Source organism: Aedes aegypti, chromosome 2 (assembly GCF_002204515.2).
Source record: "Aedes aegypti strain LVP_AGWG chromosome 2, AaegL5.0 Primary Assembly, whole genome shotgun sequence".
In the NCBI taxonomy this organism is placed as follows: Eukaryota; Metazoa; Arthropoda; class Insecta; order Diptera; family Culicidae; genus Aedes; species Aedes aegypti.
Genome location: NC_035108.1, coordinates 29248901 through 29271351, shown reverse-complemented (window position 1 = coordinate 29271351; position 22451 = coordinate 29248901). Strand labels below are relative to the sequence as shown.

The 22451-nt window shown below is 39.0% G+C and overlaps 2 protein-coding genes and 1 long non-coding RNA gene across 4 annotated transcripts in view; 2 read left to right on the top strand and 1 right to left on the bottom strand.

Moving 5' to 3' along the window:
* LOC5578171 (zinc finger protein 37 homolog) overlaps positions 1–16364 on the bottom strand; it is a 31752-nt gene extending 15388 nt beyond the window's left edge. Inside the window, exons 1-3 of one of the 2 annotated variants that reach the window (XM_021840382.1) lie at positions 16105–16364; positions 2285–3442; positions 2047–2225 (exon numbers count right to left, since the gene is read on the bottom strand). In XM_021840382.1, the coding sequence (XP_021696074.1) occupies positions 2055–2225; positions 2285–3442; positions 16105–16227 (1452 nt within the window). In that variant the 5' untranslated portion in view covers positions 16228–16364 and the 3' untranslated portion in view covers positions 2047–2054. Of the gene's footprint in view, positions 1–1893; positions 2226–2284; positions 3443–16104 lie in introns of those variants that run through there. The other variant, XM_001663693.2, reaches the window with a different exon arrangement.
* On the top strand, positions 9162–12225 carry LOC110675417. The gene is made up of 3 exons (XR_002499478.1): positions 9162–9583; positions 9654–10464; positions 11364–12225. It is a non-coding gene; the product is annotated as an uncharacterized LOC110675417 (long non-coding RNA).
* Positions 16365–16442: 78 nt separating the features above from the next.
* Positions 16443–18817, top strand: LOC5578172 (zinc finger protein 62 homolog). Its single transcript, XM_001663692.2, has 2 exons — positions 16443–16767; positions 16824–18817. The coding sequence occupies exons 1-2, from the start codon at positions 16651–16653 to the stop codon at positions 18201–18203; spliced, it is 1497 nt and encodes a 498-aa protein (XP_001663742.2). The 5' UTR covers positions 16443–16650; the 3' UTR covers positions 18204–18817.
* Positions 18818–22451: the final 3634 nt, after the last annotated feature.

Genomic DNA, 22451 nt, shown 5'->3' with positions numbered 1-22451 from the left:
TGCAACGAGTTGCCTGCAACATTTTTTGCTATTTCGAAAAATGCTATTCCAGCTGGATGTACCCAAAAAGCACAAACAAACATTTCAAGAGAACCCACGTGGGCACGCATCTATGCGTTGTATCAATTCAGTATTTTTCAATCACGTAGGCTGTGATACAGTAGTACCTACCCATGAATGTCACAAGTTTTCACGCTCCTATCGATACCAGGTAAGACAGCACAGCACAAATGTTGGACTATTCGATTCCAAATCAGAATCGCCAGCCTGTGTGGGGTCGTCCATAAATCACATGGTCATTCATGGGGAGAGGGAGGGTCTGGCCAATGATCACGGTCCATACGAATTTTATAAATTTGTGTATGGACAAATGACCATGAGGGGGGAGGGGGTTGGCCTGGAATCCCAAAAACTGATCACGTGGTTAATGGACGGCCCCTGTTGGAATCAGATCGCACAACGGATCTAGAATCAGATGCAATTATGCTTATTATGCGCGGCATGTGAGGCGAGACGAGTCGAATGAGGGACAATTGTCGACTCGCTCCCATTGGATTAACATTAGTCGCCTCACATCACCCGAGGTGAGAACGACTCGTCTCGAACCACACGCCGCGCAAATAAGCACAAATGGCATGAAGAGACTGGGTTGTTCGGTTGATGCCTACCAAAACAGTACTGAAAAGTGCTACTTTTCAGCACCGAAAAGAGTGCTGAAAAGTAGCACTTTTCAGCACTGTTTTTTTCAGTAGGAAAAGTAGGCCGTTATGTTGATCAACTTCTCAATGAAAAGTTGATTGATTTGCAACGGAATTGCAAAATAGTAGTTTACGGAACAAGTTGCAGAATGATGATTTTTACAGCACGAGTCGTAAATTTGTCCTACGAGGCTTGCCGAGTAGGATAATTACGACGAGTGCTGCAAAAATCGAGTTCTGCAACGAGTTACGTACAACATTTTTTGCAATATCGTAGAAGATCACTTGAGGGTATCAGAAATTATATCAGAATGCATTCACCTTTATTTTACAATTTCTGAAAAAATGTTGGGTAATGATTCATTACGCAACTCAAAACAGTTGCGTAATGAGAAAGCGTTGCGTAATGAATCATTACAGCACTGGTTTCAGTTAGGTAATGACTATTCCCGCACTCCATACTTCAGTGCAGGAAAGTAGGCCGTTTCATGACAGATTGGCGTGATGAAAAACAGCCTATTACGATGAGAAATTGCAAAAAATTGTTTTCCATACGAATATTCAAAAAATTCCAGAGGATTGGAATATGTTCAAATCTTAAGGAAACTTTCGCAATTTGGTTTTCGCTACGATAATTTTTCGAGAAAAATATAAAAATGATCAAAATACCCGCTCACACTGATCAGTGGCCCGCTCACACTGAAAAAAGATAAGTTTGCACAAAGTAAATTTGAAAACTATGGCCGCTATACGGTTGAAATCGACAAATTGAATCATACTGTGGACATTTGTTTATGTATTTATTCAAATTACCTTACTCTTTAAGCTCGTGAGCGGGCTACTGGAACATGAGCGGGTACTGGTACGTTGACGGTAACACGGTGCGGAAATATGTAGTGGGACTGATATGCGGTTACTTTTCATAATGGGACAATTTGATTTGCTATTTTTTCCTATTGTTTTCGAACAAATAATATAAGTGGAGCATTAGCATTAGTGGAGCTGAAAGTTTTGGAAGATTTGTTGAAAACTGAACTCAACTCAATTTTGACGAAAATCCAGATGGGACTGACGATTCACGGCAGTGTAGGACTTCATTCAAAATTTTCCTAACATATATGAACAACTACAAACCGTATCCAGACAAGGCACGAAGTTTTAAGTTTCACTTAAACACAAATAAATGCCGCACTTCTTTAACATTTGAAAATTTAAATGAATTTGATACATGAGTAAATATTGTTTCTACATGGGGGCGATCTTCAAAAGGTCGTAAATGCAATACATACATTTAGGTAATTATGAAAATGCTTATATACGAATAATTTAAGATTAAAAACGAACCCACCTTTAACGCTAAGTCGAAGTTTCTTCCGGGGCCATCGATTGATCACGCTTCTTTTTCTCAGCCCACTCAACTGCATGCTTCGTCCTGATGTGCTTATGCACGTTAGACCTAGTTTTGTACGGTGCCCCGCAATACTCGCACGAATGTAGCATTGCGTCCGTATGCGATGTCAAATGATCCTGCAAAATGTGTACGAGTGATTAGTTCTAGAAATAAACTATTCATCTACTCCACTAACCAGCCAACGATTTTTTTGTATGAACAGCTTCCCGCAGAATTCGCACTTGTGTCTCGGCTCAATGTGCGCTTTCGATTTATGGTTCTGCAGTGCGACTGCATGCGGATACATCCGGTGACAGATGTCGCACTCGTGCACCCGCTCTCGATTACCATGAACAGTATCCATGTGATTTTTGTAGTACATTTTCTTTAGCCACCGGCCACAGATTGTGCACTGAACCTTTGGTGCTTCGATTCCTGCGTGCTCGTTCATGTGGCGCTGGAATGCTATTTTTCTTGCAAAATGCTTTCCGCACTGTTCGCAGACGAATTTAAACGTGGTATCCTTGTTGTGAACGTTGGCTATGTGGATTCTCAGAGTGGTCCGGTTCGTAAAAAGCTTCTTGCACTGAGTACACTCCTGTGGCATGTGACATTCCATGTGTTCGTCCAAAGCAGATTTGGTCGGGAAGCATTTCCTACATTCTATACATTCATTCATTTCGTGCCGTTTCGAATGCTTTTGTAGGAGATCTAAATTTGCATAAGCCAGTGGACAGCGATCACATTTGTACATGCGGCGTTCGCTGTGCTTTGAGATCTTATGTAACTCTAATGCCTTTTTAGTCGCAAACGTCGTAAAGACGTCCTTGCACTCTGCGCAGTGAAATACATTCGAGTCGAGATGATAGTGGATATGATCTACAGTAAGTTGTCTGCTTGTAAGCTTTTTGCCGCAGCACCTTGTGTAGGCATATTGACGTTGATGCTCATCTAGGAAATGATATCGCAACTCTCGAAATGTCGGAGCCACGATTCCACAGAGTTCGCAGGTTAGCTTCAAGTGTTGGCGGATAAACTGATCCGTTGCATCCTCTTTCTTTTTTCGCAACATTTTATCTATGAAATCTATATCGTCATTTGATTCCGTCATCGTGATTAAGGGTTCAGATATTTTCGGAGGTTGATCTTGGTTCACATTTGGAAGTCCCGTATCAGAGTCCAACTCAATTTTAATCTTTGCAGGGAATAATTCATCTCCGGTCATTATAGCGGATGCTGCAGCTTCCAGGATTGCCTGATGATGGCGTACTTTTTCAGAATATTCGTAGAACTCGGTGATGGTGTTTGAACATATTTGACACACACTTGAGGTGATTCCTTCCTTGAATTCAATCTGAAGATAAGTATTAAGCAATTTAAAAGTTCAGTTTTACTAGTTAGGCCGAAGGTGGGACATTTCGCATAAATACGTTTGGCATACGGACATTTGGCATAATCAGAATTATATGCCTTCTTTAAAATGCTACCTGTTCTTCGCGGATTAGCTTATAGTAAGAGCACAGATAACAGATGTTTATGCTAGAACAAACATTTTCTGAAAACCTGTGTAAATATTCAAATTGAAACTCCTTACAATCACTAGCGCCGCCACACAACGAGTTGCGTCAATCAGTGGTGAGTATCAGTATCTTGAAATATTTCATATTCACCACTGACATCGTCATGGGAACTTAGCGATAAGAGGCTTGAATTTCGAGAAACTCACGTGGCTCTTCCAGTACAGTAGTTCAAAAACGTGAATCTCATCAAGTTGCCTAAGATGGGTGCATGAATTTCCTAAATCATTAGTGTCATTGAAGGCTCAAGAATCCATCCTTCAATCATCAGCAATCATTAAAAATTAAAAAAAAAAGTTTTTTCACTCAATTTTCCATGAATCCGCAAGGAAATCTTGTAATCCATAAAGTAGAGAGTGAACTACTCATTGCCATATGATACCACTAAATTTCCTACACATCATCTAAAAGTGTTTCTCACGAAACACCCTTGCGACTTATGCTTATTATGCGCTCTTCTAGTGCCCATCAATAAATCAATTGCACCATGCTGAGTGCGTTGCACCCAGTAGATTCGGGTAAGCAGTAGGTGAAATTACAGACCTCCGTGCTGGCACCTCCTCCATTCTTATATACATAAACGTTAGGTTTTTTCAAGAGAACTTAGCTTTAAGAAAATTATGAATAAAATTGATTAGTATTTTTAAACTCAAACCGTGCGGTTGTGTAATGCTATGAATCCGAAAGGTACAATCTATCATCGAATTAGAGATAGCAAGTGTAATACAATGATAGATTTTCTTGAACATTGCCTCAATAGTGAGCAAAAAAACTGGTTTTGAAAGTTTGTTAAACGATGATGGTTATTTTCCTCTCAAGGCTCTAAATGCTCTAAATGCGGGAAATGCAGCGGGAAATAAGGACTGTTCATTTTATAAAGTGGACACCTTGTTTATGCTATCTTTTTTATTTATTGATGAAATCGTAAACGGTTTTCTGTGTATCGTTCAACTATTATTCTACAATGTTATGAAAATACAGAAACTTACAAAATGCTTTCGGTTGAAGAACTAAATAGTTTTTGCAAAAACTCCTAAGAAAAACTGTTCGTCAAGTTTAAGCATTATTTTTCGCATGAAAAAATTCCTAAATTTAATGAACAAATTGTATGTAGGTATCCTTTACTATTCAACTTAAGGTAGAGCTTTTAAAAACATCAATAATATTCCATCAGTTCCTGACGCTGAGTCACTTTAGTGATCTATTCCTTATGGTCAAATTTGCTGATACACCATCTTTTTACTACCAGCAAAAAGGTAAAGTAATAAGCGTGTTCAAAACTGGTTTAGATTACTAAAGAAACTATATATGTATAAAAAAAACAAAATCTTGAGTTTTAACCGCATTCTTGGGTACCAAATTTACTCTTTATGGTCGTTTTATTGAAAAATCCCATACTTTTAAAATTATATACGCATGTTTATCGATCTAGAGCAAACTGTAAGCGTTTTTCTCAAAATATTTTAATAGGTAGTCTCAGAATAACACATTCTGAAAATAATACATGCAAAATAAATTTGATTTAATTCAAGCAGTGTTCCCAATCTTGATGATTGTCATTGTGCTTTGAGTGGTCTTCTGAAAATAAATTATTTGTTTTTCTATTGTGCTTAAAATATGATGTGGGGACTAAATCAGCAACTCTATGAAGGCGTAAGTTATTTTTATTATAAATACTATATTATTACTTCCGTCTGGACGTACTTTAAACCTTAAAATTCTACTCATATCAGTTCTATTTAAATTTAAGATATTTTTCTTTAAAAAAAATTGATAAAAAATGATTTTATGATATCTGCCAAATTGCATCTCCAAAAATAACTTGATATTTTTTAGCAAGCTTCTAATTGATGATGCTTTCTAAGTACAACCATTTTTTGAAAATAAAAAATATAAATTGTCGAATTTTCCTGCCGATTTTTAATAATCCTTGATTTTGATAACCTCCAAACATCGACCGTTCTAAACGTTGTGCCTTATTAGTGTGAAATCATAATATTTTGGTAACTTTTTTATTACCACAGCATTGTACAATATTAGTCGAACGATGTACAGAAAACCGATTTCGATTTCATTGATAAATTAAAAAGATATTGCATGTCCAAAGTGTCCACTTTATAAAATGAACAGTCCTTAGAACATTTTTCTACAGTAATTTTGGATTGTTTTGCTATTATCAAGGCTTTTTGCCTACAGCAGCGATGGGCGTGAGTTTCACTGGCTTCGCTGACTGTGGTTTGCTTTGCTTGGATAACGTAGAGTGAATTTCAAGATTTTTCCCAACCCTGGTTCTCCATAAACCACGAGGTCATTTTTTTATTTTAGACGCCTCTTTCCTCCCCTCATGATTTTTGTATGAACGTGGCTTTGACGAGACCCTTCCTTCTTTCCTTGTATATTGCCAAGACCTATATAGGACAAGACTGAAAGAAGGGTACATGGCGTAAAGAATCGTGTATCACTTCAATGTGCAGAATAGTAATGAATACCTTATTATTTTGCCCAATTTACATACTATAGCTAATCAGTTCGTAGATGCATACCATGATACTACGAACGGCTTTCTTGTACTTGAAAACGACTTTTGGAATTTGTTTGGAGTTCAAATTAATATTTTTAATTAGATTTTTTAAAACTTAAAAGTTGGTATATATGTAGAATAGTTCATTCTGGGGAATGGTTCATTTTAAGGAATGCACTGAGATGAAATCTCCATTATACAGTGACTTGATGCCATTTTTGTACGGGGCACTGTTTTCATATCAAGTTGTTATGAAACTATTAAATGATCCATGCACTTCGATGTACTTTATCAGTAACGGAGGTCATAGGTGTCATATATTGTTTGGCAATCATAAACTCTCGATTACTTTTTCAAATCGATATAAGCAACTTTCATACGGTTTTAAGGAAATTAATTAAGAAGAATCACAACCTGTCTTCTAAAACTGTTTTAAAATGAATCACCTTTTTAATATTTTTTCGCCGTGTACATCGCTTAAGTTTTGCATTCAATCAGCTCGCGTTCAAAAACTAGATAGTTTCTGTTATTTCCCACAAAAATAATTATAAGTTATAATTTATAACAAAATGATAAGCCGTTTCTTTCAGTTACTTTCGACGTTTTTCTACCAGTGTAAAATCGGCTCAAGTAGTGTTTTGTTTTTATTCATTTATTTATTTATTTATTTTTCGTCAACCGACGTAGACTAGTAAATTTTTTTTTGATTCGTGGTTAAGTCACTTTGTCTCTCCATACAACGGAGCGGTGAAAGTAGCGGTTGGGTTGCGATAGTTGAAATTATTACTTACGCCGTTTTGTAATTCCGGAATTAAATATTCTAAAAGTGAAAAATCTAGTTGGGTAAGAGTAGTAATCCTTTTTAAGAGAGATTCGCGGAAGTTGACATTTCTGTCAAAGTGTGAGCCAATCGAGCAGCGAGAGCTGTCAAAGTGTGAGCCAAACGAACATGCGTTATGTTTGTTTTGAACTTTTCTTGAGGAGTAATGTAATCCACTTGAAATTATTTCGGTAAAAGTAATTTCGCATGAAGCAAAAAATTAAATGTTTTACATTTTTGAATTTTTGTCAATGCGATTTTTAGTTTTTGATTTTTTTACACTTTTTAGCAATGAGGAAGTCATGTCCGTGTTACAATATTATTCTCGACGTCGAGCAAAATCAGCACTGCTGGTCTGTTGCCAAATCATTCCATTATACTTCCGCTTATCTCTCTATAAAGGATCACTAGGTAAGAGCGGAATGTGTGGAATTTCGTCTGCGGGACACGTAGGATCGATAAAGTAAGTTTGTTCATTTTTCTGACTTGAGACTATTTGAATATGTTTTCGAGAACTGTGTTCATTTGCTTAAATCTTTGGATTAATGGAAAAGTATTGAATTTTTGTCTAAAATTGACCCAATTCCATATTCGTACACTTAACAAAAATCAAACATAGAACATTCGCTACTTATCATTATGATTGCTCAAGTTCGTCATTGCGTTATTCAGATGCAGTAAAGTACATTTGGACGATTTATAAGCGAACACATTTTTTTTTGCGTTGCGTTGCGTTACGTGGTATCGGAGTGTTTCGTAGATTACATACTGAAAACTGTCATGTTAGTTACTTTACCACTCTTATTCCAATTGCTCATGGAGAACTATTTTGGATGGAATAGCTATCCAATCGGAATTCAGAATTGAACAGACATGACAATGTCCATTGCCGGCCACGCCCATCTTCTCCGTTACGAGGAAAGGAAAGGAAAATGATGATATGACACCTACTTAAAGAGAGGCCAGCGACTCACCGACGCCCTCATAGATGTCAAGGAGTTGGATGAAGGGAAGGGTTATGGTCTGGGATTCACTATAAGCGAGAGATGCAACCGGGTTGAAATTTAGTGTAGGTGTAGTTAAGTATACTTTTTGTAATTGGGTGTAAGTGTGAATGTAATGGTTTCATCATCGTTGGGAGTGAATAGTGATATTCATGCTTTTAGTATTCTTGTTTATGATTTGAACAAGGTATACTCCCCTGCCTTGTTCCTGAAAGTAGTCAGAATGAGATTATTAAAAAGAAACATGAATGTTGCTAGTATCCAATCTACGAAGTATACCGTAACTACGCTAATGCTAACGCTATTACTCGCTCTCTGAAACGAGAAAATAAATTGGCCTGTCCCCATGATACAGAAAAAGTCCAGATTGCATTAATATATGTGGTCTAATCGGAACAAACTCACCAAATATATTCATATGTCAAAACACCGAGTAGAAAACCGTTCCTCAAACAACTTCAACGATTCTATAGGGAATTTGAATCAACATCCTCTGAATGGTTTAGTATTTGAATAGCACTTAACTGCATGGAACTATATGATTTTTCTTCTTAATTTGTCAGAATCACACTTTTCTCAAACGAAACAAAAGCTATCCGGGTGACGTAGCACCAATGGGATCATGTCAACATCTAGCACGCCACAAGCCATCTTCAAAATCTTCGCCCAAAAAACATACTTTGATTACAGCACAATCTGCCAATTATATTGCAGCAATTTAGCGTTGCACAAAGCACTACAATCCGAATAACATTGCACCTGCTAATATAGGTGGAATCGCGAACAACGGGAACACAAAAAATTTTCTGGTGGCATAGGACCATCAGCCGAATCTATTTTTCACTATCCGAAAACGCGGAACCGAGGTAAACTTATACTTTAGAAGCTTCTAAATGGATATAGATAATCCATAGTTGATGTTCCTATCAAAACATTACGTAGTTAATATTTTTATTTTACATTTTTAGAATAAATAGGGAGACTTACGGCTTCGGCACCATTCGACTATTATCGGCAACCAAATTTCAAACGCCAAATATACAGTATTTTTCTATCAAAATACATTAATGGAAACATTCAGATGACTCTTTATTCTGTCCGCTTCCCGCTGATGAGATTACCGAGACCGAACAAACAATATCGCCCGAGATGTTATCAATTCTGGAGCAACATTTGAAAAGGGCCTAAGAGCAAAATGTAAACATTTTTTTTTCTCTCAGAAACGCACATAAAATACGATATTCTTTCCATTGAAGTACAAAAATCCCCTCATAAATATTGAAAAGTCAATAATTATTGAAGGGCTTATGTCAAAGGTTGAACTTAATAAACTCAAATGTACTTGAGCCCTGACGGGCTTAAGTCAACAGCAAAGTTATATTTCGTAAAAGTGTGTTGAGCCCTTTTCATTTCATTAGCTAGTTTGATGCTTAAAGCTGTCATAATCGCAAAATCGAGCGCAGAAGTAAACAAATTTTGCTGCAATCGCATTGTTTTCTAAAAGTGCAACTTTAAACAAGTTTTCTCCACTGCTTTCGAAAATCAGAAATTCGGAAAATGGATGTTTTGCTACGTAAGTATAGGATACTACCATGGGAATATCGTGAAAGTTCAACAAGACTGTTGTTAATATCTGTTTTCAGAAGCTGCAGAACTTGCCTTCAGTCAATATAGCGAAGGTTCTGCTGCTGTTCGTGCTATACCAACTGTGGCATGTTATGAGGAAATAGCAGCCGACCTAAGCTTTTCTGGCATTTCAACCAATGAATTATCTGAAACATTGATCCAGAATGACCAGTCGATACTGGATTCCCGAGCCAACATTTCCTCGGCTTCACCTCCGGAAATGAATAAATCGCTTTCAGTTTCATTCCGCAACGTTTTCTCATCTACACCAAGGTTGACTCCACTACCACGACAGCCATTATTTGCTCTGGACCTTTCGATCAACGAGGAAGAAGAATCTCCACTGGATTTATCGATTAATTCGATCGATAATCATCACGACGCTCCACTTAACCTGATAGCGAAACCGATCCACTCCGTGGAGTGCTCAGCTAAAAGCGTGTTTCAAATTTACTCCCAAGAAGCCTCCAAATTCACCACGTCGATTGTCCGAAGAAAATCACGTTTTACCAGATGAATCGGAGAATGCCCGTTCCGAAAACATTTTGGTCGATGACGTTGAGTCAAAGGGTCGATTCTCAGATCAATTGCAGCAAAAGCCATTGGATGATAGCTCATCTGAAGCACGGCAAGGCGGAAGGCAGCATGAAGCTGCCAGTGCTGATCATTTCGGAAATAATGATCTCGATGAAAATGACAGCAATAGTGACGACGACGACTACCAGGATGGAGAAATCGAACTACTGAATGATTTTTCCATAATGGAATATTTCGAACCATACCGTATCGACTCTATGAATGCCGATTCTGAACCCGAAGACTTAATAGGTAAGCTTCTATAGTATTATACAGTATTGGACAAATCATTTGAAACTTTTTTATTTTCTATACAACATAATCTTTAGTAGGCTATAGCCTCAGACATAACTTGAATTTCAAAATATATTTTTGAACAATTTTTCCAATCTCTAATTCAAAAGTAATTATTTCTGTTGAAAAATTGAAAACAATTTATTTAAAATTATGGCAGCCCTACACAAAAACTGTCTTCATCAAACTTGTTCATCTTGTCTAAATCATAATAAAAATGATACCATGATTCACTTTATTTAAACCTTTATTGCTTTTGAACTTGTGGTTCAAAAAGTAACTCATAAATACAATTGTGTTCAGAATAATAGTAGTAAGGCCGATATTCATAAAAAAGGCTCAACTTTGGCATGCTGTAACTTTGTTTCCTTGCGAGAAATCGGCATGAAAGTTTGGCAGTAAACTACGAATAATTTTAATTTATTTATCACAAAATTTGGAACTTTTCAAAATATTGGCTAAAAAGTTAAGCATCATGTGAAATCGCTCAAAATCATAGATTTTACCTGGTACTTAACTTTTTAACCTACTGTGAAGAAATTCAAATTTTGTGATATCGAAATTGAGGGTATATGTAGTTCTCTGCTAAAATTTCATGCCGATTGCTCATGGGAAAACAAAGTTACAGCAAGCTAAAGTTGAGCATTTTGTATGAAAATTGGCTTTCACTACTATTATTGTAAACACAAAACTGTATATGTTGAAATTCAAATTATTTTGAGCGAACTGTGCAAATTTTATTCAAATTCGGTTCATAAATAACTCAGATTTAACCCATTTTGTATGAAAAATAAAAAAAAATTGCAAACGTACTGTCCAATACTGTACTTGTTTTACTTATTGTTAATATTCTCCAGATAACCCGATTGCTGATTCGGATTGTGAGAACGTCGCACCGGGGAAAGATTTGGGATTCAAGGAACTTAATGACAGCAATATTACAAAAAAGAGGAGATGTACTGCAAGTTATAATAATGTGAATAATAAGAAGCTCAAGGCAAAAGGAGAAGCGTACATTCGACCCAATGGAAAGGAGGTTGCCGCTCGAAGTGTCAAGCCGGCTTGCTTTTGTTCAAAGCGAAAATGTCACACGAAAGTGAACAACGAAATACGACAGAAACTCTTACTCAACTTTTTGAAACTGACACCATCCGGACAGAATCAGTTCCTGTCTAACCACGTGACGATCAATCCGGTCAAATATCATCGAGTAAGTAGTAATTTCCTATCATGAGTTCGTAACAACAGGGCCGGTAGCGAGTCATTTTTTAATGACTTATGAACTAATCACTAAAAAGACACTAAATACTAAATATCACTAAAACGGCACTAAATATGCGACAAAATATCACTAAAGTATTTTTGCACATACATAAAAACGATAATTTCTAAAGCAAGATTTACACGATATTGAACGAGGCTGCAATGAAGATAAGGATAAGATCCTCCACTATCTCTAGGTGTGTTTTTGCGTGATTTAGATAAGCTTTTCAAATTAAAACGGCAAGCCATTAATGTTACATATATTTTAATATGTCAAAGACAAAGTTGTGCGCGATCCGGTTTGGTGGAGGTGCGAAAATATTTTATGTTGAACTTTTTAGTTACTAAAATCACTTTTATTTTGATTTTGATGTTAGACCGCTACTAGTCCTGTAAAAAAAGTTAAAAAATATATTTATAAAAATCGCCCATCTTCAGTTACAGTTGGGATCGAAATACGCGTATCTATCAGAGAAAACAAACTCTAAAGAAATTGAATAATTTAGTACTGAATTAAGTTTTAATTTACTATAGGTATTAAACATTAAGCAGCCGAAGATATATTATTAATTATATTTATTTTTCTCATTTACGATGAACAGGTATTCAACTCTAAGCGAACATTTTCACGAAAGTATCATCTACCAGCCATCGGAGGAAATGTTGAAGTTTGTAAAGCCATGTTTCTCGCAACCTTCGATGTAACATGTAAAAAAATCCGAGTTTTGGCCACCAAAAAGTGCAAACGTGCCGGCGTTTGCGCTGATGATGAACGAATGGCCAATTCGTCGAATAAACGTCTTAGTGATGAAGACAGGAAGAAAATTGAAGATCATATCAAATCGTTCCCATTTTATACCTCCCACTACGGTCGAGCCAAATCCGACAAATTGTATTTGTCCAGTGATTTGAACATAACGAAAGTATATGATCTGTACAAACAGAAGTGTTCAAATGAAAAGTGTAAACCTGTTCATTACAACACATTCCGGGCTATATTCAAAACTTTCAATATAAGCTTTCGAAGCCCACAAGTCGACACTTGTTGCGAGTGTGATAAGCTCCATGTGCTTATCAAACAAAGTTCTTCAGAAAGCGAAAAGCAATCCCTTCATTCCGACCTTGAGGCACACCAAGCCAAAGCTCAACAGGTGTACGATAGGAAAAAACAAGATATTCAAGCGGCAAAAAACGAAAACTCGGTGTGTACTGCATCATTCGATTTGCAGAAATGCTTGCCAACTCCTCACTTGGTGTGCGGTCAGGCATTTTATAGCCGCCAATTGTATACTTTGAATCTAACTGTATACGAAACATTTTGTAATGAAAATGTAGGTCGATGCTTCTTATGGGACGAGTCAAAAGCCAGGCGTGGCTCGCAAGAAGTCGGGTCATGTCTTTTGTTCTATCTGAGAACGCTTGTGAAGCGTAACAGTGACGTTACAACTATAAATCTTTATTCGGACAGATGTAGCGGACAGAATCACAACATCGTGATTTGCATGACAATTTCGCTTTTCGTTGAGGAATGTTCCATAAAAAACCACGAAGTGATTGTCCGCCATAATTTTATGGTGTCAGGGCATTCGCATATGGAAGTCGATTCCATACACGCTGCGATAGAGAGATCCAAGAAAAAAACCACAATGAATATCGAAACGCCAAGGGATTACGCGGTATTTATTTCGCAAGTTCGCAGAAGGACTCCGTTGGAAGTTGTTGAAATGGAGCAGCCGCAGTTTTTTGCACTAAAAAATCTCGACAAACGATACAAGCGACCGAAGTTCGATGATGGTGGCAACCAGGTGCGCTTCAAGGATATTATGATCTTCGAATACCGGAGCAAGGAGTGCGGCAAGGTTTTCTTCAAAACCGATCAAAACAGTGATTACCGCAGCTTCACGATTCTGGAGGACACAAACAAGCCTCTTCCGGAATTAGTTCCCATCGAAACTTGCCCTATTCCGTTGAGTCAGGAAAAACTAAATGATCTAAAGAAACTAATGCCCTACATCTCCAACAAAAAATATTATGAAACGCTATTGAAAAGCTTAACAGTTCCGAAACGCGGTAGGAAGAAACAATCCGAAAAAGAGGAAGAAAATTTCGACGCCGACATGGATGACCCGGAAGAGGCCTGGCCAGTTGAATATTTGGACGAGGAATCATTGTTGTAAAATGAAATGTCAGCCTCAATATAAATACTCCCTGATAATCATTTTCAAATAAAACTTAAACTTTTTATTGATTTACATCTATTTGTCTTTTTTTTAACCCTTACCGATTTTACTCACCTTTTTCTTTTAATAAATATTTTTTTCAAATTAGAAATCATTTTTCAAAGTTATTTAGCGCATTATATTTATATTGTCTTGTAATAGTTTTTTGTTCTTCTTCCCTTGTTTGTAATGAATATTTCCTCATTCAGCTCTGTTATCTATAATTGCAGAACACTCCTCAGTCTCTCTTGTCATGCAGCCTTCATTGCTTTATCCGTTGCATATCCAAAAGCAGGGGCCCAGATAGCCGTAGCGGTAAACGCGCAGCTATTCAGCAAGACCAAGCTGAGGGTCATGGGTTCGAATCCCACCGGTCGAGGATCTTTTCGGGTTGGGAATTTTCTCGACTTCCCAGGGCATAGAGTATCTTCGTACCTGCCACACGACATACGCATGCAAAAATGGTCATTGGCATAGTAAGCTCTCAGTTAATAACTGTGGAAGTGCTCATAAGAACACTAAGCTGAGAAGCAGGCTCTGTCCCAGTAGGGAGGAAACGCCAGAAAGAAGAAGAAGAATCCAAAAGCAATCTCATTCTGCATCACTTCAGTTTCCCGAAAACTACGAAATCTACAAATGAAAATCACAGGGATGGCCATAGTACAACGGCTATCTGCAAGAATTTTAATTAAAACCAATATATCAGCCACAAAATATTCACTCAACATACCTGTAGAAATCTGGCCGCGATGTGTTTCTAAAAGATCTTCCCGTTGGGAACTAACCCATCACACTGTTGATACGAACCTAACGTTCCTATACCTAAACATTATCTTCTTTCATCGCCATACACTTGATCGATGTATAGCAGTCTCGCTTCAAGTGTAAATCTCAGTTATCGCACGGTATCTTTTGATAACAGGTGCCGAAAGTGGCCAGTGAACCCAATAGTAGATTCCAAAATAAAGAAGGGCTCAACAACAAACTGTTTTGCTATGCGGGCTGATGTCAACATGGCTCAATGAAAATCGGGCTCATGTCAGGAGACGCAATGCAGCACAAGAATTGAAAAGGGCTCAATGCACATTTTGATGATTTTCATAATCAAAACATATTTTTTCCCAAAAAAATTATATTTCAATTTGAAAAGGGTATTAATGGCTTCAGTTTAGCTTGATTTTGTTGTAAATTCTATCAATTATTTTAAATTAGGATTTAAAAAAACATTCTGATTATTCAATGGCGATTTTCTCAATATTTACGTTTTGTTCATAGGCCCTTTTCAAATGTTGCTCCAGAATTCAAATGAACACGCTTCAAAATGCGACTGATTTGGAGCTGCCGAAGAGATTCACCAGCAGTTCTTATGGGAAAGTTGCCGAAGAGAATGAGGATGCCGACAATAGTCACACTGACAAGAGATGTTCGCAGCGTTGTAAAAACGTTTCCAAATGCATTTTGACAAGTCTGTCGGTGTGAATCGATAGAGGATTGAGCAACGCATAAATGCAAATAGACAAACACGGAACTTGTCTGCTGATGTCCGAGAAAATTACAAAAGAAGTGCGGCATCGGCTTAGCCTGCCGAGAATACGTAAGTTCCCCTATTATTGTCATAACCGCAAAACAAACGTTTCTGAAAAACCTGAAGGTCGTAGACACAAAAGTCGATTTGGACAAATTGAGATGTAAGATTGTGAAAAATAAATCGTTCTGGTGGGCTTCGATCCCAGGGCTCCCTAGACTGGGCGCGTTAACCAACTACATCACAGAACGGGTAACGATTCTGCAGCGCAATCGGCCAACCTGAAACCAAAGTAAAAAACCAAACAATTATTGTTATTTCACGCCACTCGTAGAATAAACCCATTTAAATGTAGATTGCTTTTTATTAATAACCCAACAATCAGATCTACTCTAGCAAGATTCCCTGTTGAAAGAGGAACCAACAAAATCCGCGGATTGGCTTTGACGAGACCCCGCTCCCCTACCCCCTATATTACCACGTGCCTTATGGACGGCCCTGCGACTAGGGAGTCGTATTGATAAGGGAACCACCGGTCACAACAAAACGGACCGTGGATCAAACACGCAAAATATATAGGCAAACACTCACCGGAAAGCAGAACACCTTTTCGAGTACGTTCTTCAACGCGGGATTTTCGATTGTGTTGAAACTCTCTACAGACGGATCCAAACACAATCGACAGGTATCGTCGACCGATGTAGCAGTGGCCATTTTATGAGCGGAAAAAATGAAGTTAAGTAGCAAGCGGTAATTTTAACAGGATTTAATTTTGATCGCAAAATTTTATCACAACAGCCAGAGGGATTTTTTTTGTTTAACTGGTTGTTGACGGCTTGGTGTTTACTGTGAAAAGCCTTTTTTCTTATTCGTGACCGACCGCACGGAGTGGCGGCCGGTGGGAGTACGGAGAGGAACGTCAAAAAAATGAAAAGGCTTTTGATTAGATGTTGTTTTTATTAAATATCTGTTTTACCTGATTACTTCAGGTACTTTGATTTATGCTACGATTTGTGTTTGGAAAACATTGTTTGTCGAGAAGCGTTCAATAATCAAATTCATTAATTTGATTTCTGCGTTTTCTTCTGAGAATTTCAGAATAAAACAGTAAGTTGTGCACCTATTGAGTTGTCCGAAATGGCTTCAGCCCAACGGATATGTCGCTTGTGTTTGGACACCAAAGATCTACAGAGTTCTCCTTCGCTTTACGATGGGATTATCCAGGCGAAGATTATCACAATATTTAATTTCCCGGTAAGTGTTTCTGTCCTATTTGTATGTACCTATGTTATTCCGAGAATCTTTTCCAGTTCGATAGCCGCGCTTCGTTGCCATCCAGCATTTGTGCGCACTGTCTGTTCAAGATTGACGACTTCCATGAATTTACGGAAACGGTGCGTCAAAATCAGGAACAGCTCAAAGCCCGGGAGGCGATCCTAGCCCAAAACATCAAGGTAGAACCAACGGTGGCGAACGAGGATCCCGCAGAGGTGAAAGAGCCCAGTATTGCGATCAAATCGGAAACCTTCAATGACGAGCCTCCAGTTGAGACGATTCCAGTCCAAGTCGAACATGACGAGGCCCGTGTTGTTAGCGTCGATTCAAATCAATGCATCGTTCAGAGTCACCAGGACGAAACCCTTCAGTTTAAGATTGAGTTTGAAGAACCGGAAATCCCCAGAGATAAGGAATCACCGGTTGAAGAGATCGACAAAACTGAGAAGGAAGACCGCCTAATTAGGGAATTCTTTAGTCTCAATTGTGAAACATGCTCGGAATCATTCGATAGTTTCAGTCAGCTGAAACAGCACACCACGGTTGTCCACGATAAGAAGCTGGTCATTAGGTGCTGCAACAAAGACCTAACTCGAAGGTATTACGTGCTTGATCACATCGCGTTGCACCTGAACCCGAATCATTTCCAGTGTGAAGTTTGCACTAAGGTGTATAAACGGAGAACCGATTTAACCCATCATCGTCTCAGAATGCACGGCGGGGAAGAGGCAAGGCCCTTCAAATGCGACCAATGCCATGCTTCGTTCCCTAAGTCATACTTGCTTAATGCTCATCTCTCCAAACATGTTCAAGTTGAGTGCGACGTTTGTCATAAAAAGTTATCGAATCCGGTTTCCCTGCGGAATCACAAGATTCAGGTGCACAGCAAGGGTAACAAGCACGTGTGCGACATCTGCGGACTTGAATTGAGCAGTAAGCCGGCCTTGCAACGCCACAAGGATCTACACAAACCGGTCAAACCAGAGGACCGGATTGCATGCCCAATTTGCAGCAAATGGTTCCCCAGTGCAGAGAAAGTGAAATTTCACATCAGATATCTGCACGAGGGCAACGAAACGGCGTGCGATGTGTGTCAGCAGGTCTATCCGAATAAACGAGCCATGGATGCGCACAAGGTGAGAGTGCACTCGAAAACGGCGCACGAATGCGACATCTGCGGCAAAAAGTTCACCCGGAAGCTGGCGCTGAAGGAGCACTACTCCATCCATACCGGGGAAAAGCTGTATCGGTGCGATCTGTGCGGAATATCGATCAGCAACAGCTCGTTTCTGTACAAGCACAAGAAGCTGAAACACCCGGACGAGTATTTGGCGGAGAAGCAAAAGGCATACGCCAGTCGGTCGCATCAGGTGGATGATCAAGATCAGAAGGGTGACGTTGAAATGGGCGATTAGGACTGCTCCAACCGATCAGTGAATATAGGACAATGGAAGCGATTCTCTTAGATACTTCCAAGAGGATTGTCTTGGCAGATATTAAGGGAATTACTGAAATTCTTGCCTTCAGTATCTTAAGGGCGTAACTGCAATGATCGGCTTTTCTTCATCAATTGAATTTTTAGTAAATACTGTTTAAAATCGCTATTTTTGATTCAACTGAAAGCACTAATCGTAATTCGTCAGGTTGCATCGTAAAATGTTCAAAAAAATCGATTGAATTTCGTGTACTAAACCAAATAGAAAGTCGATGACTGCGGATACGTATAACCTGTATGATACTCGATAATCGCGAGAATTATTTGTACATTTCTCGCATAACTTGTGATCTCGCCCTAAAAGCCATTGGTAATCGAGTGTATAGCTCCTTGATTCTCAGCAAATTAATGGCCCAGGACGAAAACTATCACCACTGGGTGATAGAGGGGGATATATCTTCATCGTAGCCTAGTTGACTAACGTGTAAATCCATTCGTTTGCTCAGTAACAACAAGCTACAGATTATGCGAGATTTCGAGTGTCAAATCAACAAGAGACAAAAGAGTAATTCAATAAAAATCATTTCAACAGTACATTCATAGGGGATTTTTAAGTAGAGAAAAATCGTACAACAAGGATTTCCATTTCGGCAATTGCAGAGATGTTTCAAATCCAGAATTCGGTGAGTTTGTTCCAATATGAACCACTTCCAAAATATTATTCATAGGTGCCAGAACGTCTGTCAAACGCCTTTCCCATCCCATTAACATTCCACAATATCCCGTAACACCTGTGGTGGTTGGCACACCCCTGGATACCACTCACACCAAGCAGAGAGAGAGGAAGGATGACGACAAGAAGAGAGAAACAAATCGAGTGAGTTAGTAGCAAAGCTAAACTGTGTAAGCACGCGTTGAAATTATTACCGTAATAAAATATTGTTTTCGATAGTTTTCGCGTACGTTTATTGTCTCCATTAATTCGGCTGCTCACGTCCGCTACATTGGTGACCCCGAGTGAGGAAATCCGCGGCAAAACACGACGATTTTATCGAGTTTCGTACGTTCGAATCTTTCGCGTCCATATCGTCGCCATTTTGTTTTTAACCAAGCCGACAAAACGCTGGATGAAGTGGAGGATCAGGCTGCAGCAACAGTCACGGCATCAGTAGCCATTAAATTGCCCGATTTTTGGAAGAGTGATCCGGCTATGTGGTTCGCCCAAGCCGAAGCTCAGTTCGTGCTGGCTGGCGTAACGCGAGATGCAACAAAATTTTACCACATAATCGCAAAAGTAGACCAGAGCGTACTTTGCCATATCTCGGATTTAGTGGCAAACCCTCCACAGGACGACAAATACCAAGCCATCAAGAGCAGATTGTTGAGTCGCTTCGAAATGTCAGCGCAAGCTAAGATGGAGAAGCTTTTGAACTCCTGCGACTTGGGTGATATGAAGCCGACGCATCTCTTGGCCCGAATGCAGGATTTGGCAGCTGGACTCAAAGTTGACGACGGTCTAATGAAGATGCTGTTTTTGCAACGACTCCCGGCAAATGTGAAAACTGTACTGACCATCCACGACGGTACACTGATGAAATTAACGGAGATGGCGGATAAGATGGTGGAATCCTCCTACCCACAAGTGGCAGCCGCCGCTTTTCAGCCAGCTGTTTCGAGTCAGGAGGAACTCGTGGAGCAGATTGCCAGTCTCACAGCGGAAATTCGGAAATTAAGAGCAGGAAACGACAGAAACGAGAGGAGCCGATCTTCGTCTCGAGCCCGGCAGCGTTCTAGTGACCGTGGTAGCGTCTGTTGGTACCACAAAAAGTATGGTGCACAAGCTCATCAGTGTCGCGAGCCGTGTGCGTTTAGAAGTTCGCCAAAAAACTAAACACTTGCCCATCTGGAACGGCGGAGGTGTGAAACTCAATAAAATCATGGAGTGTGCTCAAAATAGGGCGTAAACTAGAATTATGCTTGATGTACATAAAAAAGTTTTACATTTTTTATTTGGCATTTGTAACATCATTATAAACGAGTAATCACCAAATAGCGATTCTCTAAAAGGATTTGTACGGTCATCGGGATGATTTTGTATGGCCCACGAGCGAGTTTTGAATAGTGGTGTGATGTGGTCCGCATGCTGTAAGTTGCTTATAGTAACCGTTCCTTTGTTTACAAAATTATGTTTTGACCACTTGGCAATCCAAAGCAAGACAAATTTGTGAGGGATCGTTCAAATATTACGTAACACAATAAGGAGATGTAAGAGATATTTTGTAGTGTTTCGGTCCATACAATAAATTGAAATTTTCAGAGTGCTTCGTAAAGCCCAAGCAGGACAGTTCGGTTTTGCGTCGTCCGATAGATTTAGCTCACGGTTTCGCGCGTGTTTTCGTCGCTGGAGATTTTTTTTGTTTTTTTTTTCTGTTTTGGAGCGTCTTGCTGGGTAGTGCTTCATGAAGCCCAAGCAGGTCAGTTCGGTTTTGCGTCGTCCGATAGATTTGGCTCACGGTTTCGCGCATGTTTTCGTCGCCGGAGATTTTTTTTTTCCTGTTTTGGAGCGTCTTGCTGGGTAGTGCTTTGTGAAGCCCAAGCAGGACAGTTTTTACATTTACAAATGGAATAGTGAAAAGTGAAAATGAAAAAGTGATTTGTTTGATTTGTGTCCTCAGTACTGTTGGTTTTTGGCTGCCCTAAGTTCACCGAACCATCCGGAAGTGACAGGCAGCACATAAATTTAGAGAATCAATCCGGTGAGTTTGTTCCAGTATGATACTTTTTCTTTTGTGAGCCTTCCGGATCGTTTTTGTCCGCGTCGTGGAACTTCTGATCGTTTCTTGAACGGAAAATGTTATTTTCGGAGTTTGATAATTATGTTCAGATTGCGCATTCTGTCCGGGCGGGTGTTACGCAACTAACAATCGGTTGTGGATGCTTTTTAACCGTTCGATGACCCTGGAGGGATCGATTCTGCTTTTCGTATAATTTTGAGCAGAAAAACGGACTGTGTTATCTTAGGGTGTTTAGTTCGAACGCGCTTCCTTTCGTTTATCGATTATCTAAAAATACAGTACCACCCAGTACAGTTTTTCAATGGGCACAGTACAGTTTTTCAATAGACGTTTTTTACGCGTATCGTTATTTTATACAATCCGATGACCCTGGAGGGATCGGTTTTGCTTTTTACTGGTTATTGAGCAAAAATATTACTGCACAATCGACAATCATTTCGCGAAATACTATTTATACTATAAATAAGCTATTGTTTTCTCTTTTGATTGCCGGCATTCGAAAGATTAATTTGAAAACGCTTAAACAACAAATAGTTATGGTCTATCGCCAGCTTTCTAGGCGAATCCTGACAATATACCTTCCACAACCTCCAACTCCGTAGCACTTATGAGGGTGTCGCTGAGTCGGTGGCCTCTCATTAAGTAAGTGCTACATCAACATTTCCTTCCCCTATCCCAAGTTACGGTAAAGATGGGCGTGGCCGGGAATAGTGATATTCATGCTTTTAGTATTCTTGTTTATGATTTGAACAAGGTATACTCCCCTGCCTTGTTCTTGAAAGTAGTCATAATGAGATTATTAAAAAGAAACATGAATGTTGCTAGTATCCAATCTACGAAGTATACCGTAACTACGCTAACGCTAACGCTAACGCTATACAATAAATTGAAATTTTCCATATAAAACCTGTTACTTCAGGGAGGGAGGGGGTTTAAATTGGCAAATTTCTTCGTTACGTAATATTTGAATCATCCCTTAGATATTTACGATAATCATTGATTTATGGGAAATTGACTGTTATAAGCTTGAAATCAATCTGAGATCATATCAACTCGCAGTACATTTTGTTTTGCGGATTTGTACACTTTTTTTCTCATATTCACCACCAGATGTCTAAGTTTCAATCATATAAGCTTATTGGATGAAGTATCCCGCTTTTACGAACGCTAATATCACCAAAAATTAGCCCACTTTTACAAAAAGGGATCTAGTGATCTGGCGTTTGACTTGGGTCGCTTGATATGGACTTATCCACCGGTGCACTCAGTCCAAGAATTTTGACACTTGACCGAAACACGTGGGAAGCATCTACGTGACCCGCTAAAGTGTCAAAATTCTTTAACCGAATGAATTTATCACACCGGTGGACAAGTCAATTGACCGAACCAAAGCCAAACGTCAATATGTTGGATCCCTACCAGAAAGTAAGCTA